At 45.2% G+C, this 26773-nt stretch overlaps 2 protein-coding genes and 1 long non-coding RNA gene across 5 annotated transcripts in view; 2 read left to right on the forward strand and 1 right to left on the reverse strand.

Annotated features, from left to right (window-relative positions):
- The window catches only part of LOC139048000 (uncharacterized), a 28446-nt gene extending 24602 nt beyond the window's left edge, over positions 1-3844 (forward strand). The window contains exons 2-3 of the long non-coding RNA XR_011507423.1: positions 2079-2224; positions 3718-3844. This is a non-coding gene — a long non-coding RNA (uncharacterized lncRNA). The remainder of the gene's footprint in view (positions 1-2078; positions 2225-3717) is intronic.
- The window catches only part of LOC135912682 (uncharacterized), a 169675-nt gene that overhangs the window by 40952 nt on the left and 101950 nt on the right, over positions 1-26773 (reverse strand). The window contains exons 2-5 of one of the 2 annotated variants that reach the window (XM_070522279.1): positions 12007-12097; positions 9659-9765; positions 3742-3819; positions 110-127 (exon numbers count right to left, since the gene is read on the reverse strand). In XM_070522279.1, the coding sequence (XP_070378380.1) occupies positions 110-127; positions 3742-3819; positions 9659-9692 (130 nt within the window). In that variant the 5' untranslated portion in view covers positions 9693-9765; positions 12007-12097. Of the gene's footprint in view, positions 1-109; positions 128-3741; positions 3820-9658; positions 9766-12006; positions 12157-26773 lie in introns of those variants that run through there. The other variant, XM_065445195.2, reaches the window with a different exon arrangement.
- Positions 16820-26773, forward strand: part of LOC135912683 (uncharacterized) — a 53217-nt gene continuing 43263 nt past the window's right edge. Inside the window, exons 1-6 of one of the 2 annotated variants that reach the window (XM_065445197.2) lie at positions 16820-16974; positions 17088-17159; positions 19236-19344; positions 19454-19480; positions 21760-21783; positions 23367-23414. The gene's annotated coding sequence lies outside the window, so the exon portion shown is untranslated. The remainder of the gene's footprint in view (positions 16975-17087; positions 17160-19235; positions 19345-19453; positions 19481-21759; positions 21784-23366; positions 23415-26773) is intronic. The other variant, XM_065445198.2, reaches the window with a different exon arrangement.

A 26773-nucleotide genomic window follows, 5' to 3' on the forward strand; every position in this document is an offset into this window, starting at 1 on the left:
AAAGGAGGTCAGATTCTAATAAGAAACTGAGCACTCATGTGAAACTTGCATAACGTTACATATATGACACGTATAATGACCAGAACCGTGTGACACGTGATTAGCTTACCAGAATGTCCGCTTTTTTCTGTCACATGAACGCAGAAAAAGAACAAAAGATTAGTGGTTCAAGCTTTGTTTATCGCTTGGTGTTCGTAAACTGCGTGGACGAACACGTGCACAGTCGTGAACGGAAAAACATTTGCATAGGGGACCGGCGATCGGAGCACCGAAATACCGATACCCGGCGTAACAGCCGATTTGCACACATAATCATGCGTAATGGATTATACTGGTTCCCGGTGTTATTGCACGTTATTGTAACTTGAAGTTTGTATTTAAGTGGGCAGTTACGCTCGGGAACAGTTCTCGTTTTCGTTTTTGCTTCGCGTCGACTGCTGGCGAGATCTAGAATGCGACGTGGTAAACTTCTGACGTAGATTTACAGTCGCTCGAACGTTGTTTTATTTAACTCGGAGACGGGGAACGAAGGGACAAAACTTTTTCTCAGTCTCAGCCACATGAATCATACAGATCACGAGAAGCCAAGAAATGCGTAGAGGGAATTAGTAATTAATTGAAATGTAGAAATGACAAGCATGAAGCGTATTAAAGTGTACAAAGAATATACTTTGCCTCAACTCAACTTTAAGCGTGTGTTGCGCTACCAAATTAGAGTGGGTGTTTCTACATCAATATTCTTTGGTAATTTATTCATCATTTCAATATGTAAATCGGAGAATATAAATCAGCGCCGCTCAAGGTTATGTCACTGGATGTGGAACATTCTTTTTACCTTTAGCATCACGTAGTTTGCCAGCATTAGGAGGTGACCTAATGCTGGCAGCTGACAGCTGACCAACAAATCTTCGTATGACCCGCCGTGCTTGCTCAGTGGCTATGGTGTCGGACTGCTGAGCGCGGAGGTCGCGGGATCGAATCCCGACCACGGCGGCCGCATTTCGATGGGGCGAAAACACCCGTGTACCTAGATTTAGCAGTACGTTAAAGAACCCCTGGTGTTCGAAATTTCCGAAGTCCTTCACCACGGCGCGCCTCATAATCAATGTGGTTTCGGCACGTAAAACTCCATAATTTATTTTAAAGCTGCCTATGCTAACTAAAGACATCAAAGCTGTGTCGGAGTCGAGACCCTGCCTATGCGATGGGAACCGAGTATTTATTTTTACCCTCTATTTTCTTTTAGCTTACAGTTTCAACACTTAACTGAAGCAACAAATTATTTCTTACGATTTCTCTGTGGTCATTATTTTCTGTTCGATTCACATGGCTGGCTTAAATAACTGCCCACGGGTGAAAATAGCGCATTTTGCGCTGTTTTCAACTATGAATTGTGCCAACTACCTCGCATTGACGCCATCTTAAATACCTGTGTTTGCAGTGCACACGGTTTTCACTTTATAGAAAGGCTAGCAATGTTTGAACAAAAGCTCTGCTGGTGCAATTGGCTATCCGTCGAAATAACGTACCGAAACAAACCATACATTGACAACTCGTGGCTTGTAACTAATGCTGGAGTAGACAAGAAAAATTTCATCTTGATTTTGTGCCACCCCAGTTCGTTGGGTCTGTTCAACGTCCTAAAATCAGCCACATGCTGCTCCAGGCGAAAAACGTTTTGGGTGATTGTAAGTGCAGAACCCATGATCTAATTATGAAGCTGGCTGCAGTGGGAGACTGCGAAATAATTTGGAGCAACTGCGGTTTTTCATGTGCACCCAAACATAGGACAAGAGCGTTTTTTGAATTCCGCCACCGTCGTAATACGGCCATGGTGGCCAGCATTGGAAGCTTCAATCACTAGGCTACCGCAGATTGTATTCACAGCAAAGCAAAAACAATAATGTAATGGTAAACGACCCCCGTGCGCTGTCGTTAGCACAGTTTTTTAAAAAAAAAAGGGGGGGGGGGGGGCTTACGAATGGGTGCGTTAGAAGTGGAAAAATTTTTCCTACGTTTGTGCTGACGTAGCATAAGAGCCCAGCGCTCTAGCTTTCTTTTTTTTTGTTCCTCCACAGAAGTGCCCCGTGCTGTTGGCCGCTCCAGCCACGTGTCATTTGCACAGCCACTAGACGGTGACAAATGGCTGCCACACAAAGTACGCCAACAATCTAATACCGCCAGCCTGGAGGGCTCTTGATATCACAAAGCTTTCTGCCGTAAGGTGAGAGCTTCCTTTTGCTGTCAAACACGACCCGACAAAAACTATGTCACGACAACAAAATTTACTTAGAGAGACCGCATAACGTTCCGCCGTGGTACAGATATTGTGGTTGCGGTGAGGACAATTTCTGACGTGAACATACGACTACGACATGAACAGCACGAAATGTTATAGATATAACCACTTGCAATTATAACCGCATATATATACATATATGCTGTTATGATTGCAAGCTATTTCTTATAGTGACGTCCCAACCAGTGTCTTGAATCAATGCATCCGGTTATATACGTCGTAAATTGTGCGACAAAAAAAAATGAGACTGCCTATGCTATCTGGGAATCGGATAACTCTTGTTACAGCCAGATTGCTAGCAAGCGCTTCTTGGCGCCGATATGCATCATATGTACAGGCATTTGCTGTATTTGTTTAGCATGCAGTTGAAAATGCAACCCATAAACCCTCTTGTGCACTTTTGAAACGCCCTCTTTGAACGAATGACAGCTCACCGCTTTAATTATGCAGCAGTAGTTACATTCCCCCCCCCCTCAACTGCTGCATAGCTTTCTTCAAAATTTTGTCTTTTTAATAGGGTACTTTTGCACAGACTACTATAGACCAGGTTTTCTCACGCGTATGTCCAGAATAATATTGCGCAGCAGAAAGGGCTTGCTTTACGCGTAACGCACTCTCTTATAGGCATGTAGAATGCTTTTATATACACTAACACCGGAAAGTTTATTGTCTCTGTAAGTACAAATATTCGAGAGACGGCTTTCCAGAGACTTCTTATGCTGGCTATTCGATTATTGTTTCTGTTAAGAAAGCAGATTTCACGCAGGTCTTGTAGCGCTTGCGTGTGGGCTGCCTATTTTTACGAATAGAAAAAGTCCATTGCGGCGTACATGTAAGTAAAATGCGGAATCAAAAACATTGATGTTAGGGCACATATCTTTTTTTTTTTAATATTCCGCAACTGGGGAACACGGCAACAGTTCTCAGAGGCAGTTTATAAATGCCAACAAAAGTGAAGCTTGGCGGCATCGGCCACCATCTCGCTTCAAAGGTGAAGCTCATAATATCCGTAAATGCATGCTATTCAATCGAACCTAATAAGTACATTTCCTTCACCTATCTATCAGTTCATAATCCAACCAGTTATCTAATTTATCTAATAAATCGTGCATCTAAATTTTTACTATTGAGAAAAGAACTAGATAGTACAAACTTTGACACGGTACAGATAGGGACATACACGCAGGACAGGTGCCAGTCCAAACAAAATTTCACTTTGTGCAGACCTATAAAGAAGCCGCCGATCTGCACAGAACATACGTCATGATGTCCACTAGGTGTACAAACCATTCTGAGCGGTTTACAATATGGCTAAATGTTCGTGTCTCTTCTGAAGCAAATTTAGTGGCGTGTAGCACCTGTACTGAATCACTTTCGAATTCTGTCCTGAGGAGCAAAAAAATGCTTTTTTTTTTCAGAGCAATGTCCTTTGGCATAGTTACCGGATCCAGCGTCCGATTGACGTCTAGTAGAAGAGGCGGAGCTTCCCACCGACGAAGAAGCAGTAGGCGTTTTGGACGCTGCAATTATAGGGAAAGCAGAACAGTGTGCTTGTTCGGGCATATAAATCGGGGCGAAACTTGAGGTTAAGCAATGGCTACTGCTATTCCCAATAAAATAGAGGTCAAACGAAAACAAAACCTTGGAACCAAACTAAATGCTTTTGCAGTCGAGAAACAAGTCAACCTGCTATATATCATGAAAATAAAACTCTAGGAATAATGCATCTAAGCTGAAGTCAATTCGTATTTCCTCCTCGAATATACATAAAACCTAAGCAGGCTCGCTTCAAGCTGCCGCTGGATTGATCTAAAGTAAGTGCGGCACTTTGTGTATCAGTTATCGCAATTTTAAATAATCGGCGAAATATCTAAGCACTTCAGGCTTGTTAAGAAAAATTTGATAAAACCGCAACAAACTGGTCGTGTCAAGTGTGCCTCATAGAGTTTGTGAAGCTAGCAAGACCGCTATTTATAATTAGTTCTTTTTTTATTAAACCATTATTTAGAATGCGGAAACTCAACGCACCTCATCTTATGTCTACACTAGGCCAGTAGTGGTTCTTCATCTTTTTCGTCACAACTTTTTCATTTTTCTTCATAATTTCTTTATACCCTTTTTGTATCCTTTTTCTCCTAAAGATAACTGAACGTTTTTTCATACCATGGTAAAAATAGAATGCAAAAATAAAACACAGCAGGAAAATGCCAAGTTCACTCTTATCTCTCTCCCTTGCACTAATTTTTGTTTTTTGTTTTGCTTTTACGTGCAGCTAGTGGCGTAGCCAGCAAGGAGGGGGGGGCTGACCTGTCTTCCGCCCCTCCCCGAAAATTTTTCGCCAGGCGCCATGCTCCCTTTTAAGCCTGGTACGCCACGTATTAACAAAGGCGCATATCCTTCAAAGGCCCGCCCCAGGCAGGTACCGGATGGTACTCGCCTTCATGTATACCAAGGGTCCACTCACGGTAATAGTTGTAGTATTATTCGCCAAGCAGGGGAAACCCAACAGAGAATAATGGATCAATAATGTAATAATATCCTGGCTACGCGCCTGTTTGCAGCATAGTACCAACTATAACCAGTGACCATAGAAGCTCCGCTCACAGTACCACACTGCACCTTCTCTTTTGTTCTTCTTGGCTCCAAAACCTATGTAACGAGTGGCGCCAACCTTCAAGAAAAAGTGTCCGTCCATGGACGTCAGCGAAAATACGAATGTAATCTCCTGGCGCATGTAACAAATGCTTTTAAGAGTCCACGGGCGTTGTACTGTCCACCACCTTCACACGTTGTCAGAGTGTACACAATAAAATCCCGGTAGGTGCCTCAGTATTATTAGTGTTATGCGCTCTCACAATATATTGCTAATTTATATTTTCTTTCTTATATTGCGTCATTTTAGTGGTACACATTTCATGCTCGTTTCTTTATTTCTCATGATACTCAGTGTTTTTGAGAGATTTAACAGGCAATGTGTCCTCCAACACTGGAATTCTCCACAAGGCCCAATCTGTGAAATTTGTTTTCGATATCAACAGATCTCGTGGAAGTTGATTAAGCCCCTGTTTAGTCCCACAAATTGTGTGTTTCACATGAGCTGTAATAGGAAAATTCAAAGATGACAGCTGATAGAGCTAGGTTCAAACACTGGTTCACTAGTAAAATGTAGCGTAGGGATTTTTTTTCTGATATCCGGCGTACCTCTTTCATTAGAAAGGTGTTCTCATTGAGACCACAATGGTAACTTCACGTAGACCACTCCCAGAGTACAAGCAATGTTGAAGTTCACGAAATGACAAATGAAGTGGACGTAGTTGAAGCACGAAACTTTCGTCAACACCATACTATGGAAAAATACATCGTTATTGCGCTAAAAACAAAATTCAACCACCGACCTTCTATTTCTTGCAACTACCAGATACGGCACCCACATGAAGTGGTGGCTGCATTCCAAATAAAAATGAAGGAGCGAGACAAAACTTCACTGGTTATGAGGAATCGGTCTATTTTTTGCTCTGGACATGAGTCATAGCACAAGTTCGTTTCTCGTCGCCTCCCCTTAAACCCTTCGATCGGCGCAGCAAGTAAATTCGGAGTTTTCAGTGTGGTCGTGGCATGAGATGGCAGTTAAAAATACTTGCATTGCCCAGAGTATTAGTACCCTCACTTTCCAACGGTGTCCTTGACAGCTGCACTTGCACATGAGGCTTTCTCACCAATGTCTATTTTTTTTTTATGCGAAGCATATTACTAGAGCTCAACCCAGCTCCTCAGGCGCGGCGGTGTCGCCTTCAATACCACGTGACACCATGACGTCACGACAGAGGAGAAACGGGGCGCCGTCGCTCGCGGCGTCGCGGCGGTATATAAGCAGCTGCGCTTGCCTCTGCTAGACACTCACGAGGTAAGATGCCTCCTGGAGACAGAGCTGCTCGTTGGAATGAGAAGCGAAGGTTGTGGCGTGCTACAGACTGTTTCAAGGTGGCTTTGCTACGGCGCAGCGACTACGCGCCCCGCATCGGACGCGGTGAGCGTCGAGCAACGCAGCGTTCGGCGCGACAACGAAATGTGCGCCTGAGCAAGCGCCGCACACCTGAGCCGACGCCGACGACTCCGACTTTTCTGCGACACGAGCTCCTTAACGCTGTCGCGTTAAAATAAACGCTAGTATGCTTCGAATCCTGGGCTTAACCTTAGCTAAGCCACAGCCATTTTTTTCTAGGGGAGGGGGGGGTGGAGTGTGCGAGGGGCATTTCTCTCTTACGTATGCAGGACGTGACAGAGACTGTGGCAGGAAATAAAATCAGTGCGATTGCTCGCCTACTGCAACTCCTCGTATAGTGAAATCAGTTGTTGGGCATCGTTTTTGTAATGGCAGTATATGTATAGCCTTCTCTACAGGGTCTCTTGGCTAACATTAGCTAAGGTTTAAAGATATGCAGAAGCACCCTAGGAGGACGTGACTAAATGCATAGTCAGTTACGGAGCAATTAGAAGGCCAACTGCAACTGCGAATAGGAGCTCCTATTTGCAGTTTCGAATTTTCAGCATACCGCTGTAAGTATACTATGCACCCCGTACTGTAAATACTAAATAAACACTTTAAAAACTTTGGAACCTATAAAAGCTTTGGAAGTTGCACAACTTCTTCTTTTGCATTCTGCCTAATGGCGTGGTTAGTTACAAATACTTAGCAAACATCGCAAGTAACAGCAGTCGCAAAATACTTCCAAAGAGAAACTTGTAGAGCCCATTAGTAAACATCTTGTTCAGCAACTTCTAGCTTCCTAAAGGGACAGCGCCTTGACGCAACCGCTGGCTGCGCGTGTTTACACGAGTAACGCGCCTACGTGCTTCCCTCGTGGTGGTTCCTGATAGCGATTTGCAGGCGAGGCAGCGCACCAGGCGAAATGAGATGTTCGCCCATACCCGATACGTTTGAAGGCACTACGATGGCTGCGCAAAAGTCGGAATGTCAGAGTCTTCCTTTGTTCAATGTATTTTGCGGGCTTCAGGACGCAGCAAAAATATGACAGTCAGGCAGTCAGTTACAGTCAGTCAGTGACAGTCAGTTAGGCGCCCCTCAATTGGAAGTTTGCGAGAGCGCTAGAGAAGTTTCTGATTGAAAGTCACTTCTATACTCGCTACTTCCGAAGTTGGTAAATTATTCTTCCTTAGTTAGGCAATTACGCAGAGTACAAAAATTGTTAGACTTTTTCCATGTTGTGGTCAACAACATGCATTCGTTTACGTGCACCTAGACAGCTTCGGTATGCTTATGAACTTTAGCTAAACCTAGCTGAAACACCACGCATAGGTGCACGGTACTCTGCAAAGAAGACAGTTCTACGCTAGGCGAGTAGCAGTCTTACTCGCATTACAGTGTCTACCTGCTCCGCTAGAGCTGATGTGGGTAAGTGTTGGAACCCGCTGTTGGGGCTACTCGGCCACAGGCACCAATATATAGCCAAGCATGGTGCGCGCTTCCATCGTTGTGACGCACTGGGATTGGTCAGCTCAAAGTACATTAAAATGTTCAGCTCGTAATTGCAATAGGCATGCGCTGCTGCTGAAGGCTATAACATAATTCTGTGCTGCAAGCTTGTGTCTAATGTTTGACAGGCTGAGCATCTTTATGCGCGCAATAGCTTGGTTCTTTATATTCGCAATGACACTCCATTCAGCGGAGTGTCATGCTCATTTGACAACATGCAAATCTTGCGCGGAATTTTACCGCAGTGTTGCTTTTGAGCCGCAGTTCACTTCGTACTGCAAGACCGCGCTCGTATGCTTACACAACAGCGCTGCCACCGATAGGATCACCACCACCACCACTACCAACGTAGCCTCGCACCATACGTGCAGCGACGGCTCCGAAGGATGTGCGTCAGTGTAGAAAAATAGGCGACTTCGATTCAGTCCGAACCAAGCTTTAATGTTGAACCATTATGACCATTGCGTGCGATGCTACGCACTTTTACGACGTGTACTTGAACATGTTTCCTTACGAAGCTGGTAAATTTATGCGAACCTTGGCGCTGATCACGGTGGTGGGGTTGACCGATTAGCCTTAACTCTTGTGAGGCACCACTCGAGCTATGACAGACACCGTAATTAGGGGCTCCAGGCCTTAATGTCACCAACATATGATTTATTACCGGGCTCCAAAACTGCAGTTAATGCTCCTTTGGGCATTCCGCCTTTGTCCGAATGCCGCCTCTAGAACCTTCAAGACTAACTCTTGACTTGGTGCGATGCAACTTCTTCCTTTATCAGCTGAGAGGAAACCGAGGAAAAGCGGTGACCGCTGATACAACGTCAAAATGCGATATGCAGCGAAACGTGCACGTACACATGTTGCGTAGCGAACGTTTCTGTAATAAAGTTGGCAGCACCGGTAGCAGGGGCTAAATTCTGCATTTTTCTTTCATGGCTACTCTCCTAGCTCTCCCTACGCTCTACAGAGATCCTATGCAAAGGGAGCGGACATTTTGTCGCCGCTTGGCGCTCGACGATATTGTCAACCCGCAGCTGAGACGGTGCGTGCTACCGAGGAAACAGATATTCTGCCTATGCGCGACATTCGAACCACACCTGCAACCGTCTGCAGTGCGATTGCATACCAAGGAAATGGACGTGCGGGTGCTACTGGCCTCGCCTCGATGCCACGATTCCATACAAACTATTTATTATCAATGTTTTTTTTTTACTTTGCTTAATTGTTACCGATAGAAAGACATTCAGTCGCTGTGTAACCTTTGTAATATAGTGTGGCAATGTTACTACAGCCGCGGCTAACCTGGCAGACCTTGCCGGCGATTGGTCGTCCGCAGCGTCCTTTTCTCTGCCAAATATTTCCCGATGTGCCCACCAGTCGTGTTTCTCTCAGAAATGGGAGAAAAATGCGTGACACTTGCATTGCCACTTTTTTGACGACGGTGCTGTGAACGGGAGAGCGCCGCTGCGTTTGTACGCACTGTGGAAGCTTTCGAAAAGTGTTGTGCAGTAGTTTGCCGGGATAACATAGCCTCAACTACAGATGCACGATGTTCGATTATACTTCCAGTTGGCCATACTTCCTTCGTTCGTTGTCGCTTATTCCGAACTTTGATTCCTTCTCGCTCGCACACGACGCCGTAAGTTAAGCGCGCTGCTACTTCGCTTGCACCCTTGTAATAGAGGAAGAGTTTTCTAGCGAAGAAGTTGCGTATGGATGTCGTAGCTTAGAGGATTGCACCCGATGTTCTAGCAAAGTAGCGCGAAAGCAGGCGCAATTTCTTTCGTTTGAATTTTAGGATGTACGTTATTGTTGCTTTGTTTGCCTTTGTACTTGTAAAAAAAAAAGAACACGGCACTCACACGACTCACGGTAGTTTGAATCCCCCGTCAACATCTTCTTAATGGTCCAGAGTCAGGAAATCCGATCACCACTGTGAACTCGTGTAGCCTTGGGTCAGACGAAATAGCTGGACAAAGAGTTTCCAAGAGAAGGCGTAAGCTACAGCAGAACGCAGAAAAGAGTATATTTCGTCAAGCAGCCTAGATGCCTGTTGGCTATGGTTTTCCGCTGATGAACACGCGGTCCGGTTACGCGTTCCAATGGATTGAAATACGGTGATTTTTTAAACACATGAGTATTTTGCCTACATACTAGTGACTAAACACGACATCATAGAAGTAATGCAAACAACGCGACAGGTACATAAGCCTCCGAACTACGAATGCTGGAGTTCTATGGCTATATCAGTCAACGTCGTCTATAATTGACAACAAGGCGACAGACCAAGCATTTTAACCATAAAGCAGCTTGTCAAAATATCTCGCACCACTCATGCAAATTCCCCTTGCAAGTAAAAATGGAGGCAAGGTAATGCACTTAAAAGCCCGCTGTAACGGCTTTTGTATATGTCTTCTTGGCGATGACTGTTCCGCGTTGAGGGACGTTTGTTTCTAGATGACCGTCAATCTCTATGGTATCGTGCGGCATTGGTTGGGAATCTGTACAACGCGACGGCCACGCCAATGTTAGCGCAGTTGCGAAAAGCCGCGCTTCTAAAGCGTGCTGAATTCTGTCACGAAGTGACAGAAAGCGTTACCGACCGCTACTTAGATGAACACTCAGATGTTTAAGAACCATATTTTCAGGTCTGTAGGGGTGTTATTGACGTGGCCGAGGCAATTGAAGCCCTTGTTTAAGCCGACCGAAACACACCGGGTAGGAGACCTAACCTAACCTAATCTAACTAACCTATAGCCTAACCTGGCCTAATCTTAATCAAGGTAAAGCTTTCGCACGCCACTCAAGCGCGCTGTTCATGGCGCGGCCGTAGAGTTGTACAGATAGGCGCTTCTGGGCGACTCGCATGGCGTCGTACCGATAGACAGTCTTTTTTTTTTTCTTAGAGATTGCGTGGCGCTGCGGCAGAGACGCTTAATACAATAGTTATTTTAAGAAATTCAGCGTTTCATTAAACGAAATAATACCTGAAAAACAGAGGAAACAATTAATTGACAACGAGAGCAACGAGTACGGTTGGTGGTAGGCGAATCTAATCTCATTGTCTCCTGGTGTCTATCAGTGTGACACTTTGCAGGCACGCTTGTCACTGCCTCCTTCACATGCCGCGCTTGTCTGTTTCTAAAACAGAAACGTGGTGAAGGGCACTTTCAATTATAAATTGAAACCATAGTGAATACTCCGAAATATTTCAATGCGATAGATCAACATTACTTGGCTCATTGTGTGACCCCGCCGTCATCAAAAAGCCATGGCAGAAAAAATGGCCGACAATTTACGTTATCTTTAGCTAACAAAAAGAAAGTGGCCGCGGTTACGATTCGATCATCTGCTCAACCGCCGCTGCTACCTCTGCGTAGCCGCGCACGCTAACCACTGCGCCACCGTGCACCACGCCAGCCGTTGCTACAAGTCGCAGTGATGAATGTCTGCGAGGCGGTGCACGTGGTTGGGCTCTGCCTGGCGGGAAATTCACTAGATGGCGCATGATAGCAGCGGCGCCATTGTTAGCGCTGCGGCGTCCATGTCCAAATTGAATCACTTGCGTCTACATCATCAGGCGAGTCAGCAAAGCCTGTCCGGATGCGCCAGTTCACTGCCGATGAAGTACGAGACAATCGCAACGCAGTGAAACGTGCTAAGTGAGCTGCTGCAACGAAACGTTCACCAACCATGTCTCCGACAACGCGAAAGGTAGAGCGAGCGCCAACACCATGGTACCGCTCGGAAACGTACTGTCATTGCTCGGCAAAGTGGCGTCATCGTGCTGAAAAGTGGTCTCATCGATAAGGAACACTCAACGCAATGTCCGTGAAACACTACTTTAAGGAGGAATCCGCAAATAAACGTAAGCTCAGAGATCACAATATGGCCGGTTTGTCGTCTTGCATTGTTGCGACCTCGTAGGCAGCGGCATTACCTCGGAAACATAACGCAGCCGCTTTAAACACAGCAACATTTCGCTGCAACACTAAACTTAGTAGCATAACTCGCTGACACACACAGTGACAAGTAATGCTCTCGCAGGTGCACATCGCAGGTACAAGTACACATCATCAGCACCATAGTTACATTTGATGTCTTTTTTTTCATGCATAAAGCAGGCATCAGCCAAACATGCATGTCAATTATGACGTAAACTCCTGGCGCTATTACGCGCATCACGAGAGACAAGTACGAGAGAACTCACCGGATGCAGTGAGCCAGTGGAAAGGCGAGAGTACAGATCCTGGGTGCAGTCTGGGACACGGTAACACGTTGCTGGGGCCGTTGGAATGAGCCTGTGATAATGACAGTGACGATTGAGCTTCTTGAACTCGCTATGCCGAAGACACTGTGAATATTGCGCGGCTTCTCATCAAAGGTTATCCTGCTGCGGGGGACAACGGGCAACCGTAGATGGCCAAGGATGACAATGCCAATCACTGTGGCTGAGCTAGAGCTACAAAATGTCGTAAGAGATGTCAAAACAGGAATAAAACGAAGATGCACACTTCCTCATGGGTATGTTGTTTCGTCTTGTTTCGCATTTAATTTTCTTCGGTTAGAGGTTTTCACTCACGCCTGTCTTACTCACTATGTCAATAACCACTTTTCCACCTTTTTCTCAGTGTTTGGTGGAACTAATTAAAACTTAAGACTTCTCAAAATATGTTGTTGTTGTTGTTGTTGTTGTTGTTGTTGTTGTTGTTGTTGTTGTTGTTGTTGTTGTTGTTGTTGTTGTTGTTGTTGTTGTTGTTGTTGTTGTTGTTGTTGTCCCGAGTGGCCGTGGCACATACCCACAGCGGGGGACTGGCCAAGAATCGGGTGGTTCAATTATGTGCATAAAAATAATAATAATAATAAGGGAGTTAACAATTTGAGCGTTGGAGTTTAAAAGTAAAGGTTTTGTGTTGGAAGAAAAAAGGAAATAATCAGATGAAAACCGGATATAAAATAATAATAATAATAATAATAATAATAATAATAATAATAATACATAAAAGAAACCTATGGTTGGGAGGGAGAACGATCAATCTAACATGGAAATCGATCGGTTTCAATGAGGTAGTTTTGGATTGCCAAGCAAACATTTCTGTGGCTGAACCCAATAATGGAGGCTCCAAAAGATAGGATCACAGGCACTGATAAAGTTAGATCAATAGAGCGAAGCGGGATTTCGAGTAGTCGTTTCCTTATAATAGAAAAACGTGCGCAAGACAACAAGAAATGGTCTATTGTCTCCGCTTCGCCACAGAATGAGCATAATGGTGAGGGGACCAGACCAGACCTGTGGAGGTAGAAGTTCAATACAGGTATACGGCAGCGCAGCCTCGTGATGGGCACTTCAATTTTCCGTGTTCGGCAAAAATCTCTGTTCCAAGAGTATAGGAGATGTCGATAATCCACAGAGCTGGTATTTGCGGAGCCTGATAATCCGGCTTGCATAATGACACTCCCGCGAAATCTAGCAGCCGTAACATGAGCAGTCAAAGGGCAGCAAGGAACAATGGGGCCACTTATCGATGCCTTGGCTAGAGAGTCTGCAATTTCATTTATGATTAGTCCTTTATAGCCAGGCACCCCAATCAAACGCACACTTCTGAAGTACCGAGGTACCAATGACTGAAACGTCCTCATCACGCGAGAATCACTAGAAGCTGTAAGGGATGAGCACAATGATAACAAATCAGTGACTATCACAGCTGACGTATTTGATCGTCTTAATTTGCGTAATGCCAGCATCACGGCCATGACTTCGGCTAAAAAGATCGGTATGAAATCTGGCAGCCGAAGAGAACTTGTCCTGTCTTGTGTCCCAGGCAGTGGCGCATACCAACTATGGTGGATTGGTCAAGAAGCAGGCGGTTTTTCGTACACTTAAAAGTAAAGCCAAACTAGATTTAAATAGTGGAGCGTGGGACTAGAACTGTAATTTAGACGTGCGATGCAAATATTGTTAAGAATTTCGATAAAATAAGTTAGCGTAAATAAATGAAATAATAAAAAATATCGATAATTTTAGAAATTCAGCAATGTACTTTTTTGTCTCTCTAATAAAATTGTAAATTGCACGAAATGCATCCCTGTGGTCGGATCCCAATGAGGTTGCACAAAAAGAAAGAATGGTTGGCGAGGTTAGCGACAGCCCAAGTTTGGTGAATGAGTATACTAGTAGTTTTCTTTGTCTTAGAAAGCGGCGGCAGGAGAGAAAATAATGTTCGATAGTTTCAGGTGCACCGCAAAAAGAACATAGAGAGGGACATAGCGGGACCAGACCTGTGTAAGTAAAAATTTAGCATAGGTATACGACATCTCAATTTTGTAAAAGATACTTCCAATTGCCTTGAAGGACACTAATTAATATTCTATGGGAAGCCAAGATGGTGGAATTCAGAACACGATGTTAGCATGGATGTTGCAGAGCTTTGATATATAGCGAAATTTCTGTGCCTAGCCGCGGTGACATAAGCTCATGTCCGCAAAACAGATATGATAGGGCCGTTATGGGATGCTCGTGCGAGTGAATCGGCCATTTCATTCAAGTGTAACCCATGATGTCCCGGTACCCAAAGATAACATACTTTCTGTAAGTGCGGACTTACCATCGAACGAAAGGTTCTTTGAATTCTTGTATCTAAATATGCAGTTAGTGCTGTACATGCAGATAGCGAGTCGGTCACAATAACAGCTAATGGGTCGTTTTGGGAGAGTTTTCGCAACGCTAAAATAATCGCTAATAATGCTGCTTGAAATATAGGTGTGAAATCGGGAAGGCGAAGGGAGTAAGACCATTGTAGAGATTCAGAGAAGATGTCCACTCATGCCTTCTCATTGCACACAGAAGCGTCAGTAGCTATTACATTTTCAGTGGTCAGTTGGTGTAGGTGGTCGTGTAAGATATTAATTAAATCTCGCCTTGATAAAAGTTTAGCATGATTCGGAAACATGTCCTCGAACTCAATTTTGAGGTCTGTTAAAGCATCATTTGAATGACAAACTTGGCGTATGGACAAATCCAATTGTTGTAACTGTGCTTGCACAAATAATATCTGAGGACCGTGCAATCTTGACCACGATACCAGAAAAAACTCAGATGGTTCAGTGGTAAATTCATATTGCGTACGTCTCTTTAAAAAGTTGTACATTTTTAAAAATGTCTGAACCGTAAGCATGCGGAATCTGCAATCTAGGGTGGGTATATGAGCTTCCTGATATAAAACAGCATTGGCAACAAATCTAGGTAGCCCAAGACATGCCCATAGAGCTTCTCCTCCTAAAAGTATGAGAGGTTTAACTTTGTAGGCGGGGCCACCGGAATATATTACGCAACCAAATTCTATTATGGGCTGAACATACATTTTATAAATAATAAGCAAGGTATCCCTGTGTAGTCCGGAGCTGCGGTGGCCGAGCCGGCGAAGCATAGCTACAGCTCGTTCTGCCTTTGTTTTAATATGTTCAATGTGACTGCGCCAGGTGAGTTTGCCATCGTAAATAACACCAAGGTACTTGACTTCGTCAACTTGAGGAATGATTTCCTGTCGGTATTGCAAAGATATATGTACCTGTGCAGTTGATGGGAATACTAAGACCGCATTTTTGCTAATAAGTAATGACATACTTAATCTCTCTAACCATGTCTCCAGCATTCTTAAGTAATTTTGCTACGACTGTTGAAGAGACTTTATATTGCTTGCGGAGGAAAAAAATGCGATATCGTCCGCATAAACATAAACATGTACTTCCGGAGACAAAGGAATGGTGCTTAGCAAAATGTTCAGTAATATAGGGGAAAAAACAGAACCCTGTTGTACACATCTTGTCTGCTTGTGTTTAGACGTCGAAATACCGTGTTGGCATCAATAAAACTCTCTATCCCTTATAAATTCATAGATCCAAGCGGTTGTACATTTTGGGAAATTCGTAGAGTGAAGCTTATCGAATAGAGCTTATGTTCTCATCTGTGTCTTCGTCTTGCTTCGGCTGCACTAGTACGCCAAATTGGCATACTAAGAAGATCGCATTCTGGCACTACATGCTTCTAAGTATTGAACTTCCAGCGTTTATTTTTCATTTAGACGCTATTGTAGTTAGGTGATTATTAAGGTCATTTATGCCGCCCACTCTTGGCACATTTTACGTAGTGGGTACGCCACATATTTTATCTCGTCCCCCCCCCCAAATAAAAAAAAAAGACAGAGACAACGCTTGTTGTTTTTTCAAGGCTAACTACACCGTAATATAGGATACTTTGTTTCATTTATTATCGGTGTATTACATAGTTTTACTGATATATTTTGTTTGGTATATTACCACCCTCTTCTTAGCCTATCCCCCGAAGTAGGTTCGTTCCGTTGCTGAAGACACCCCTGCTATTCCCGGCCCGCTATCACCTCCCAGCACTGGCAAGCCTGCTTGAATATGTGTACACAAACGGGCTCCTAGATCGCCAATAGACTTCGGCCTCGCACGGCCTCTGCCCGAGCGCCGGCCATCGCCCCTGGATGATGCTGACGTCTGCTGCCTGAAGCCTACTCTACCTTTCCACCTCTATCCCCTCATCTTTCTTTCCCCGCCCCCATTCTCCATTACGCTGCTTTTTTTTTTCTTTATTGCCGGTCTTCGACGTACACATACGGCATAAACAGATACACTTCATAATGGTAAAAGCAATGACCGTCTTGGGCCCTTGCGAATAGTTAAAAACACTTGATTACCGCTAGTTCATCCAATATATGCATCCATTCGGGTGGTTCTGTTCTCGTTCTATAAGCTTCACGCAGATATAGCACGCTTTCAATGAAATGCTCTCTCGCAGGATGAATAACAAGCCTCTCATGGCGCTCATCCATTCTTGTTTTCCACAGGCTATGTAAACATATTGCCATAAACATGTCACATGGCATATCTGCGTATGGGCTGCAGAACTGAGAGTATTTTCCCTCTCATCAAATCACGAAGAAGAGAAGAAGAAGAAGGAATCATTATCCTCATCAGCGTGACTCGCGGTTAGAGCTCGAGCAGCTCGCGCACTTGACCCGGGCAACGGACGTTCGGTGCCCTGATCGCTGAAGAGCAGTGTTCCTGTGGCTAGCAGCAACCCCGAGCTTAGACCCGAGCCCGTGCTTCGAGCCCTTCTCTTTCGCAGCCTGTCTTGTGTGACTCGTCCGTGCAGGTAGGGGGCTAGTGAACCTTCGTTCTCCTTGTCGCGAGAAATCTGCTGCTGTTCCGGCTCACAACTGCGCGATTCGGGCTCCATGCGACTCTTCCTTTTATGTGTACTTACAGGACGCCCTTGCTCGACGGTCGAGTTCCGAGACTGCGCTTGCCTTCGATTCCCGTCGGCGATTTCGGCCCCAGGTAAGCACAACTTCAAACGCTACGCACCTAATGCATGCTCCAGCGATGGGCACGCGACAGCGTGGAAGTTCCCCAAACGAATGAAACGTCACTGTTTTCTGCGGTCTAACGTTGCGAGGCTCTTACGTCACCGTTAAGGGAGCGTCCACGTGAGGGCTTATTCAGGTTATACAGTGTTGCCTCTGGCAATCCTCTAAATACGCGACTTCAATTTCGAGACGTGCGGGGTGGGGTGGGGTGGGGGGGGGGGGGGTGGGGGAGGTGGCAGCGGCATTGCACTGGCTCTGAAATGCGCCCCACCAAGTCGCTCATAGCACTCTTGCGGTATACACACCTCAAGGACACATCGTCAGGAACTTTCGTGCTGGTTCATTTTGGTGCGCATATGCTTTAACGCTTGTCTGCATGCAATTCCCACTCCATTAATTTCATCTTTCGTTCTGTGACCTATAGGGCAGCATGGAAGCCTGTCGCGACGATAACTTCTCTGGGTACCATTGAACCCTAGATACAACTAGGCCTAAACTGCGGCTCTCAGTCCCAGTCGGGAGTAGAAAGGTCACGCCGGTGCCCATTGGGATACGTTTGGGAAGTAGCAGTATTGCGACGTGCAAACACTTTGTTGAAGATTCTTGAGAATCTAGGCTGCTCTATGCCCGGCTTCGGTCCCGAATTCATGTTATCAGTACTCTGAGAATTGTACAGGTATCATTAGCGCGTGCTACTATGATGTCAGCAACCTTATTAAATTTGGCGCTCATACAAAAGCTCACTCTCGTTACTCTAGTCTCGTGGTACGCGGAGTCGCTCGCCTTTAATATTCACGTCGCTCGGTGGTCAGGCGTCGTGTTTTCCGACGTCGCGCCTTTCGCCATCGGTCGCTTCGTTTAGTGCAATCGGAACACTGAGCTGAGTTTGTTTTTTTCGCACGGTGCGGTGCACTCTATGGCGACGTTCTTTCCTAGCTTCACCGATGACATCCTAAGGTTGGACAGCCGTCATTCTGTAACCACTCCCATCGATTTTCCGTGATAGCTAGAGGCTTCACGCTCAGCACGAGAGTGACCAAAAGCGATCGTAGGATCTTGCGTTGAGCGTGAAATGCGGCAAGCAAACGTGGCATTATTCATATGCACATTAGGCAATATGTTCTACATTGCGTGCATATTATGTGCTTGTTACAGTTGGGCACTGCTATTTTTAGATGCTTTAATTGTACGTCAGTTCTTTTCTTTTTCAGGTCGCGTGCCTCACGTATGTAATGCCTATCTAGACCTTTGTGAAAAAATAAATGAAATGAAATGATATAACCTGTAAATGCTTTTCAGGCTGGAATGTTCTTCCCCATACATTCTATTCTCGCCCTAGATGGTTGTTCGCTTGCCTGCCAATCGTCAAGCCTCCTCCAACATTCTCCACATTAGCCGTTTATGGGCTGCTGCTTAAATCCCTATGTCTCCTCGCGACATAGAAAGCTAAGCTAATTGGTTACGAAGGCATGACGCAACAGCTCAGAAAGTACCGAGTAAAGAACACTGCGACGTAGGATTGTCACGTTGCTCTTTGTCCAGTGTCTCGTCCGCCGTCGCATCCTGTTTTTCGCTTTCCTTTTTTGGCTCCGAAAGGGGTTGACTTGCATCCGAAAACATGCAAGCATTGAACGTAGCCACGTCAACTGAAAACAGGTCTCGTTGCCGTGGCGTTGCGTGCTCTAAGTGCGGTTGACTGACGGAGTTCGCGGTGTCAATAAACTGTTGGGGCCATGAGAGACCCTGTTGGGGGGAGCTCCGGATTATTTTGGATCCTCTGGAATTCTTCAACGTCCACCTGCGTCTAAGTACGCGGGCGTTTCTCATTTTTGCCGGAATCGGAACGCGTCCCTTGTGCCCCGGCAGAAGAGCGTTGTCACTGCCGCGGCGATACCGCTGTGATTGATGTAGCCTGCGTGAATAGTCACCAGTCACATTGATTAACTCGCGGTGACCCTCTGTCGTGCTTACTACTTCTGCAGACACGTGCAAATCGCGCGCCACCTGACTTGGTTTTTTTTTTTTCTGCCTTCTGTTTCTTCACTAGCTCGCCAACAGATTTCTCTGAAGGGCGCACCCGAGGCACCGAGCACCACGTGACCCAGAGTTCGTAAGCGAGTATCGAAAGGCGAGCCGCCTCCCAATTGCAATCATGGGTGAGCAGAGATAGAACTTTTCGACACGCGCATTCATTTTTTTTATACATATAGGGTGTCGCCTGGCACGGCAGTTGACACGAGATGCGCTGTTCTTTTTTTTTTTCAGGTGAAGAACCGCTCATCGTTGCACAACGTAAGCGCCAATAGCATTCTCGCTTGCCTTGCAACTAGTAGCAGAGAACGTTACTTAAATTTCAAGCAGCAAGATTGTGTGCGAAACTGCGACTATGTACCTTCCGCATGCTGAGAGGACATTGCTTGTTTACAGCTTCACATAGAAAATAGAGTGTCGGCCGCCTACTACCGAGCAGAAGAGCCGATTACTGCTATTAAGGGATCCCCCTTAAGGCTGAGGGCATCTGCTATACCGGCTACGATGAGGGCATCTGCTATAGCTTGCCAAGCCTGGTCACGTTTGATGTTGTTCTTGTAATTGCGGTGCCCTACGTCCCACAGGACGCGACGCTTTTCCACTTCAGTTATTAGGGCCTCGTTGAAAGTTGCTTTGTGCATTTTAGGTGAACACGATGCGCGAACGGAATTACGGTAGCACGTGCTTTCTTTCACGCACGCGCCAGGTCTGCCGAGAAAAAAAAAATTGCGCCAGAGAGGTTCCGTCGAGATGCGTAAAATCCCTCAATAATTTCAAAGTATTGACAGGCTTTGATCCAGCCGACGACGCCAGTGATAGGCTAAACGGTGACATGTGACCTTGCTCCGCCCCTTTGCCGCCATGAAAGTTCCTGCGCGCCGGGCGAAGTGCGCGCGTTTTGCCTGTTGTGCTATGCACATTGCTGCCATAATTTCGTTCCGGGAGGGCCGAAATGCCTTGTTGCTGTGCGGCTGGGTGCCGAAACCAGACGAAGGATGGCAAGAAGTTATTTTGCGTCCCGCGCTGCAACCAGAACCTAACCAGAAGAAAAGCATGGTTGCACAGAATTTAACGGAAGGACTTTGAACCGTCGCTAACTGCACGACTATGCGAGGCAAGTAACGTAGAGCGATACGAAGGTGCGATAGAAAGTATACACGTGCGTGTGTCGAGCTGTAATAGTATTTCACTCGCGTGCATGAACGTTGATGGCCGAAGTTTGTGGTGAATATTTATTTTAGCTTGTTATGGAGCCCGCTGCATAGCTCAGTATGACCTATAGGATGCGAAGGAGCGAAATGCCTTATTGCTGTGCGGGTGGGTGCCGAGATCAGACGGAGGACGGCAACAAGTTATTTTGCATCCCGCGCGACAAACAAAACCTAACCGGAAGATAAATGTGGTCGCATAGAATTGGACGGAGAGACTGAACCGTCGGTAACTGCACGACTATGCTAGGAAAGTAACGTAGACCGATACGAAGGTGCGAGAGAAACTATACACGTGGTTGTGCAGAGCTGCGATAGTATTTTATTCGTGCGCATGAATATTGACGGCCGAAGTTTGTGGCGATTGTTGATTTTAGTGCATTATGAGCCCGTTGACTTAGCAAGGGCAGCATGACCTAGCATGCCAGTAAATAGGGTGGCAGAAGTGCATTAACTCGCTGACAAATATCCGCATTGCGTTACGTGCGCAATTTCAGCAAATTGCAGCAGCGAATTCTACTTTTATATTTTCCCGTGTTTGTGCGCGCGTTATTAACTGCGCTTCACAATGTGTCCAAAAACGTCATCCAACTCTGCATATCCTAATCGTATTTGGTGCATTGCATATGTGAATGAATATATTCCTAAGTGCCTGCATTACTCTGCTTTTGAGAACAAATTCTGCATAGCCACTGCTATCATCCATCAAATAATAAAGTGTAATACAATATATCAAAGTAGATTACATAAAGCTGCGAGCTCGTTCCTGCCAAGTAAATATATGTGCGGTGGAAATTAGCAAAAGGCGATTGGAGGATTGGTGGCTCAAAAGCAGAGAGGTGGCACAAGGTTAAAAGGGTAGGAAGACGTGCTTAAAGAAAATCGAGAAATTCGATAACACACAACACAGATAAAAATAAAAGGCAAAATAAAAATCTGAGCATGGCGGCAACTGCCATCGCCCCGTTTCAAAGGGGACGCTCCTACCTTCCCTCCATCCATCCTACCTTGAATATTATAGAGGGACCTTAGAGATGCGCAGAGAGCAGGGCCATCTGGTGGCAAAACCCAAAACCAAAATGTCACGTGACCAAATGTCACGTGACTTACCTGAACTCTCATTGGCTCCCGCGCCGCACGACACATTTTTTTTTTTTTTCACTCTGAGCAGCTGCACGCGGCGGCGCGATTTCGTGACGGATCATCCGGGGCACGCGTCAAAATGACGCGCGCGTCAATCGCGCCTGAAATCGTGCCATGCGGTTCCGCCGTGAGACGTCGCCTGGCATGGCAGTTGACACAGAATGCGCTGTTTTTTTTTCTTTTTTTCAGCTGAAGCATCGCGCATCAGCCCTCGTAAGCACCAATGTCATTCTCGTTTCCCTTGCAACTAGTACCAGATAAAGTTTTAATCGTTGCCTGCCCATTTTCTCCACAATTCCTCCTTAATTTGTCCTTAGCATACGACGACTGCTATACCTACCCAAATGTGAAGCAGCGAACTGGATCCATATCTGGCTAACCTAGCTGTCTTTCCCATTATTCTAATAACGGTGACATGTGTCACAGCGATTATATATATATATATATATATATATATATATATATATATATATATAAACGAGAAGAAAGGGGGTTCGCAAAGGGTCCCGATTTTTATTAGTCACATCATAAGAAGCCAACAAACACTGATACTAACTACAACATAGGAGAAATGACTTGTGCTTAATAAAGGAAATAAGGAAACGATAAATTATTGGGAAAAAAGTGGATGGAAAAGCAACTTGCCGCAGGTGGGAACCGAACCCGCAGCCTTCGTATTTCGGTTCCCGCCTGCGGCAAGTTGTTTTTTCATCTACATTAATTTCCATTAATTTATCGTTTCTTTATTTCATTTATTGAGCACAAGTAAGTTTCCCTATGCTGTCCTTGGTATCAGTGTTTGTTGGCTTTTTATGATGTGACTAATAAAGATCGGGACCCTCTGCTAACCCACTTTCTTCTCATTTATTACATAACGAAGGTCTCGAATCAGGCTACATTGATGCCTTCATGTAGCATATGAGCGTTTATTCACCAGTTGCCTCCACCTAAAAAGATCACGTTCTCGTGACGCCTGCAGCAAAAAGGACGTTCCACGTCCGCCGCCAATATCTGAGTGGTGGCGCTGGCTAACACTCCCAGGGTTCTACTAGGACACATAAATACCCAAGAAAGTAGATGGGGAAACAGCGCCGTGGTAGCTCAATTGGTAGAGCATCGCACGCGAAATGCGAAGGCTGTGGGTTTGGTTCCCACCTGCAGCAAGTTGGTGTTTCATCCACTTTAATTTCCATTAACTTATGGTTTCTTTATTTCATTTATTAAGCAGAAGTAATCTCCCCTATGTTCTCCTTGGTATCAGTGTTTGTTGGCTTCTTATGATGTGACTATGTATATATATATATATATATATATATATATATATATATATATATATATATATATATATATATATATATATATATATATAACAACCTGAAACAAAGATGAAAAGCACAGTGCTAGTACGACATGTGGCGCAGGTTTTGATTCAAACAGGACCGCTCGTTTGCTCGTCCTGTCCACTCCTCCGTCACCTCTCGTCTGAAGTCGCGGTTATTTGCCTCTTTAAACATGTCGGGCCAACTAGCCCAAAGTTCCCCCCTCTTGAACGTTTTATTTGATTCCATTCTGGGTCCTAATTATTTTTAAGCGCTCTGAGTAATCAAATGAATTATACGATTCATTGATGTAATATTTAAAAATTAAAAAGAATACTCTACAAAAATATATACTACTGTAACCACAGTGAAATAAATGTTATTCGCATTTCACTAAGGCCCTTGTGACTAATGATCCATTCCTTAACGTGTATTTCGTCTCTTCTTATGTTTTATTATTGTTATTTTTTTTTGTAGCCGCTTCACAGATACCTATGGTGTCCGGGATGTCTCCGATGCCAGCACGTAAGTATTTCTGGTTAATTCCCATGACACTCTTTTTGTTTTTCTGCCGTATATTAGAAGGAAGGAAACGATTTGAGGTCATTTTTGTTCATAAAGTTGGAGTATATATTAGGTATTCGTCGTTATTTTTTTTTCACTTTATTAGAGCCCACAATAACTTTTTTTTTCTCTGCCAATGCACCTATTGTAAGATTTTCCATTATGGATCTCAGTTAGCATCAGTAGGCACTTTGCTGCGCCCTCAGAATATCTCACTCGTATTGTGTAGTCATAAAATGGGACAGATCATTCTAAATTGGGTCATTGGTGTCACGCCTCGAACAAATGTTGCAGCAAGAGGCCTGTCACAGGCGCAGAGATCTGCAGAGCCAAATGTGACCGACCTGTTGAGGCCACAACAAATTATTCTCTCCCGCCACCACAATGATTTCTGCCGCAAACCTTACTTGTTATTACGACATAGTGTTTCAGATGAGGTCACCCTTAAAAGTCACAGATTTTGTCTTTTCAAACATCGGCGATTGTAATAAGATAATAATATTTGGGGTTTTACGTGCCAAAACCACTTTCTGATTATGAGGCACGCCGTAGTGGAGGACTCCGGAAATTTTGACCACCTGGGGTTCTTCAACGTGCACCTAAATCTAAGCACACGGGTGTTTTCGCATTTCGCCCCCATCGAAATGCGGCCGCCGTGGCCGGGATTCGATCCCGCGACCTCGTGCTCAGCAGCCCAACACCATAGCCACTGAGCAACCACGGCGGGTTATCGGGGATTGTCATCGTGATATATTTCGCTTGAGCCCGATGCTGTGTTTTACTCACACGGAGATTCTGCTAAACATTATAAACATGCCACAGTCCGCTAATACACCATGGTTACGTTATACATCATCTAAGGATAAAACAATAGGCAAAAATATAGAAAGTGGGGCCCACATTCACAAAAGCTCCTTATACTAGATTTCTTCGCAAAAAAAAAGAAAAATAATTTTGAGCCAGGCCTGACACTACACATATCATTACAGATAAAGTCTGTCCAATCGCAAAAAAAAAAAAAACTCTCGAAGGAAAGGCTTTGTCGCTTCAGCTCCGGGGGCCGAATTCGCGAAGCTCATCGTTTGTAAGTTCACTTTGCCACTAGCTGGCGGGCTTCGCTGATCAGGAGTGGCTCGCATTTGCTGTTACGAATAGTTCTTGAGTACGAACATTGGTGAATACGGACCTAGGTCTTCAACATCAAAGATCAGCCTACGCGACGTTACTCTGTGTTTCGCTTCCTCGGTAACTAAGCTGAGCGCGCAGTGGAACTGTCTCCACAGAACAACGAGACACTTAAAGATTGCAACAGACACGTGGTGGGAACACATGCTGCCGAAGTATGCAGCAGCTACTATGTCTTTTGTCTTGACCTTCAGGTGCCTTCGCCTCAGGTACCTCAATTAAGTATCTGCGAAGCGTACACAGCTGTAAAGTTTCATTGATCAAAGAGCCCACGTGAAATTATCCGGGGCTATAGCTCCCTGGTGTATAACATGTAATGATTTAAGATGCATTCATAGGCATCAACGTTGCAGACAATCGAACTGTTTCATCGCACAAACGTATTAGCGTACGTGCATAGTGCAACAAAAACGATTCGCTAATAACGAATCACTCCAGCGCCTTACGGCCATATAGTCATTTATGACAGCTAAGAACATAACATCAAGGAAACTTGGGTGGCCATAGTTTCAGATCGTGACCACGTAACGCAGGCTCTCTGAAACGTTCGTTTCAATACGACTGAGTGTGCCACGGAAAACACGGAACTCAACCAAATATAAGGTCTCCTCGATTTGGCTGCACTTACTGCACTAGTTCAGGGGGTGCAGCACTCTAGCACTCGATTTGCCATTGCAGCTAGCGCCACCTGCACTTCGGCACTTGATTTGACGTCGTGCTGCACGAGTTCATGTACACTTCGGCACTAGACTCTCCGCAAGTTCTTTTCTCGTGCACGTAGTGCAAGGCTTTTGATAGCAGACGACACATGCGTCTCCGTGGCAGTGCGGGAGTTGGTAGACGGCATCGACGGCGCCTGCTATTAGTAACGCAGCACGGACGCCAGTTTTCTTCAGGATGTGTACGCTGCATCTTGTTAAGGGCGCTTTCCAGGTTCAACTGCTGCTAAGTGCACTGATGGCCGGGATTTTCCATCAGGTCACAGTCGTTTGTATTAATTTTCACGAGCTTACCGCTACCGCGACGTTAAGTCATTCGTTTGAAACGTTATGTCATGTATGAGTCAGAAAGGTGTGGAAACCATGCTTGGTCATGCTTTCTGAATAATGACACACCAACAAAAGAAAAGCCTCAGCCGCTGCAGTCGCAGCAGACGAAGGCCTGTACGTTTCTGCACTTTTGTCCTCGATTTGACCGCTGCACCGACAGCGCTAGTGTCGCACTACACTCACACTTCATGAACTGGCGCTGCACTGGCACGACACTTTCCTGAACCAGTGCAAAAGGTGCAGCCAAATTGAGACCTATAAATATCCGCCGTTATCTCCCGACTAATATAACCCCGCAAGAACTCCGAGATCTGGTGACGCCCGCTGCTCGCTGAACATCTCGGAAGCCATGGGCTACCCGTGTCACCTGTTTGATCCTATTTTAACAAAGTTTCATACAATTACTAGAGGGAACTGTGGCGCCAGTGTGTACGGGAGCTGCAAGCAGGGTGGTTTGGTTTGGCTAAACAGGCTTGGCTAAACTTCGTCCTTCTTCATGCTTTAGGCAGTTTCGTAACTTTTCACACTAAACATTTTCAAGAAGCAGCTGCGTTGTGATTAACTAAAAACACAATAATAAAATTGTCCTACGGAAAAATTTGAACACAGGACCTCTTCAGCACACACTCCCAATATTTCAAACTAATACGCCACAGCCGCGTGAACAAGCGAAGCTGCTGCAATTAGACAAACACACACCCACACCCAAAGTACATTAACAAAATCACAAAGAGCAAGGAATGCCACCTATGTAGGCTCTGTTCACAAGCAGGGACACTCACACACATAATGTTGGAATGCACATCGCTCTCGTTTTCTCATCCCCCCATCAGCAGCGAAACTTACTGGAGAGCCTGGCTGAGTTCCGGGGACGTCGACCGACAGCGTGAACTGGTGGGCTGGGCGGAGAAGGCCAAGCAGGCCCACTAAACAACATAAATTCTAAATACAGCGCAAAAAATACACATACACATAAACAAGACACGGAGGACGCGGACAAGCACTTGTCCGCGTCTTTCATGTCTTCTTTTTGTGCATGTGTATTTTTGCGCTGGATTTGGAATTTACATTGTTTTTAGTGTTACG

Source organism: Dermacentor albipictus, chromosome 7 (assembly GCF_038994185.2).
Source record: "Dermacentor albipictus isolate Rhodes 1998 colony chromosome 7, USDA_Dalb.pri_finalv2, whole genome shotgun sequence".
Taxonomy (NCBI): Eukaryota; Metazoa; Arthropoda; class Arachnida; order Ixodida; family Ixodidae; genus Dermacentor; species Dermacentor albipictus.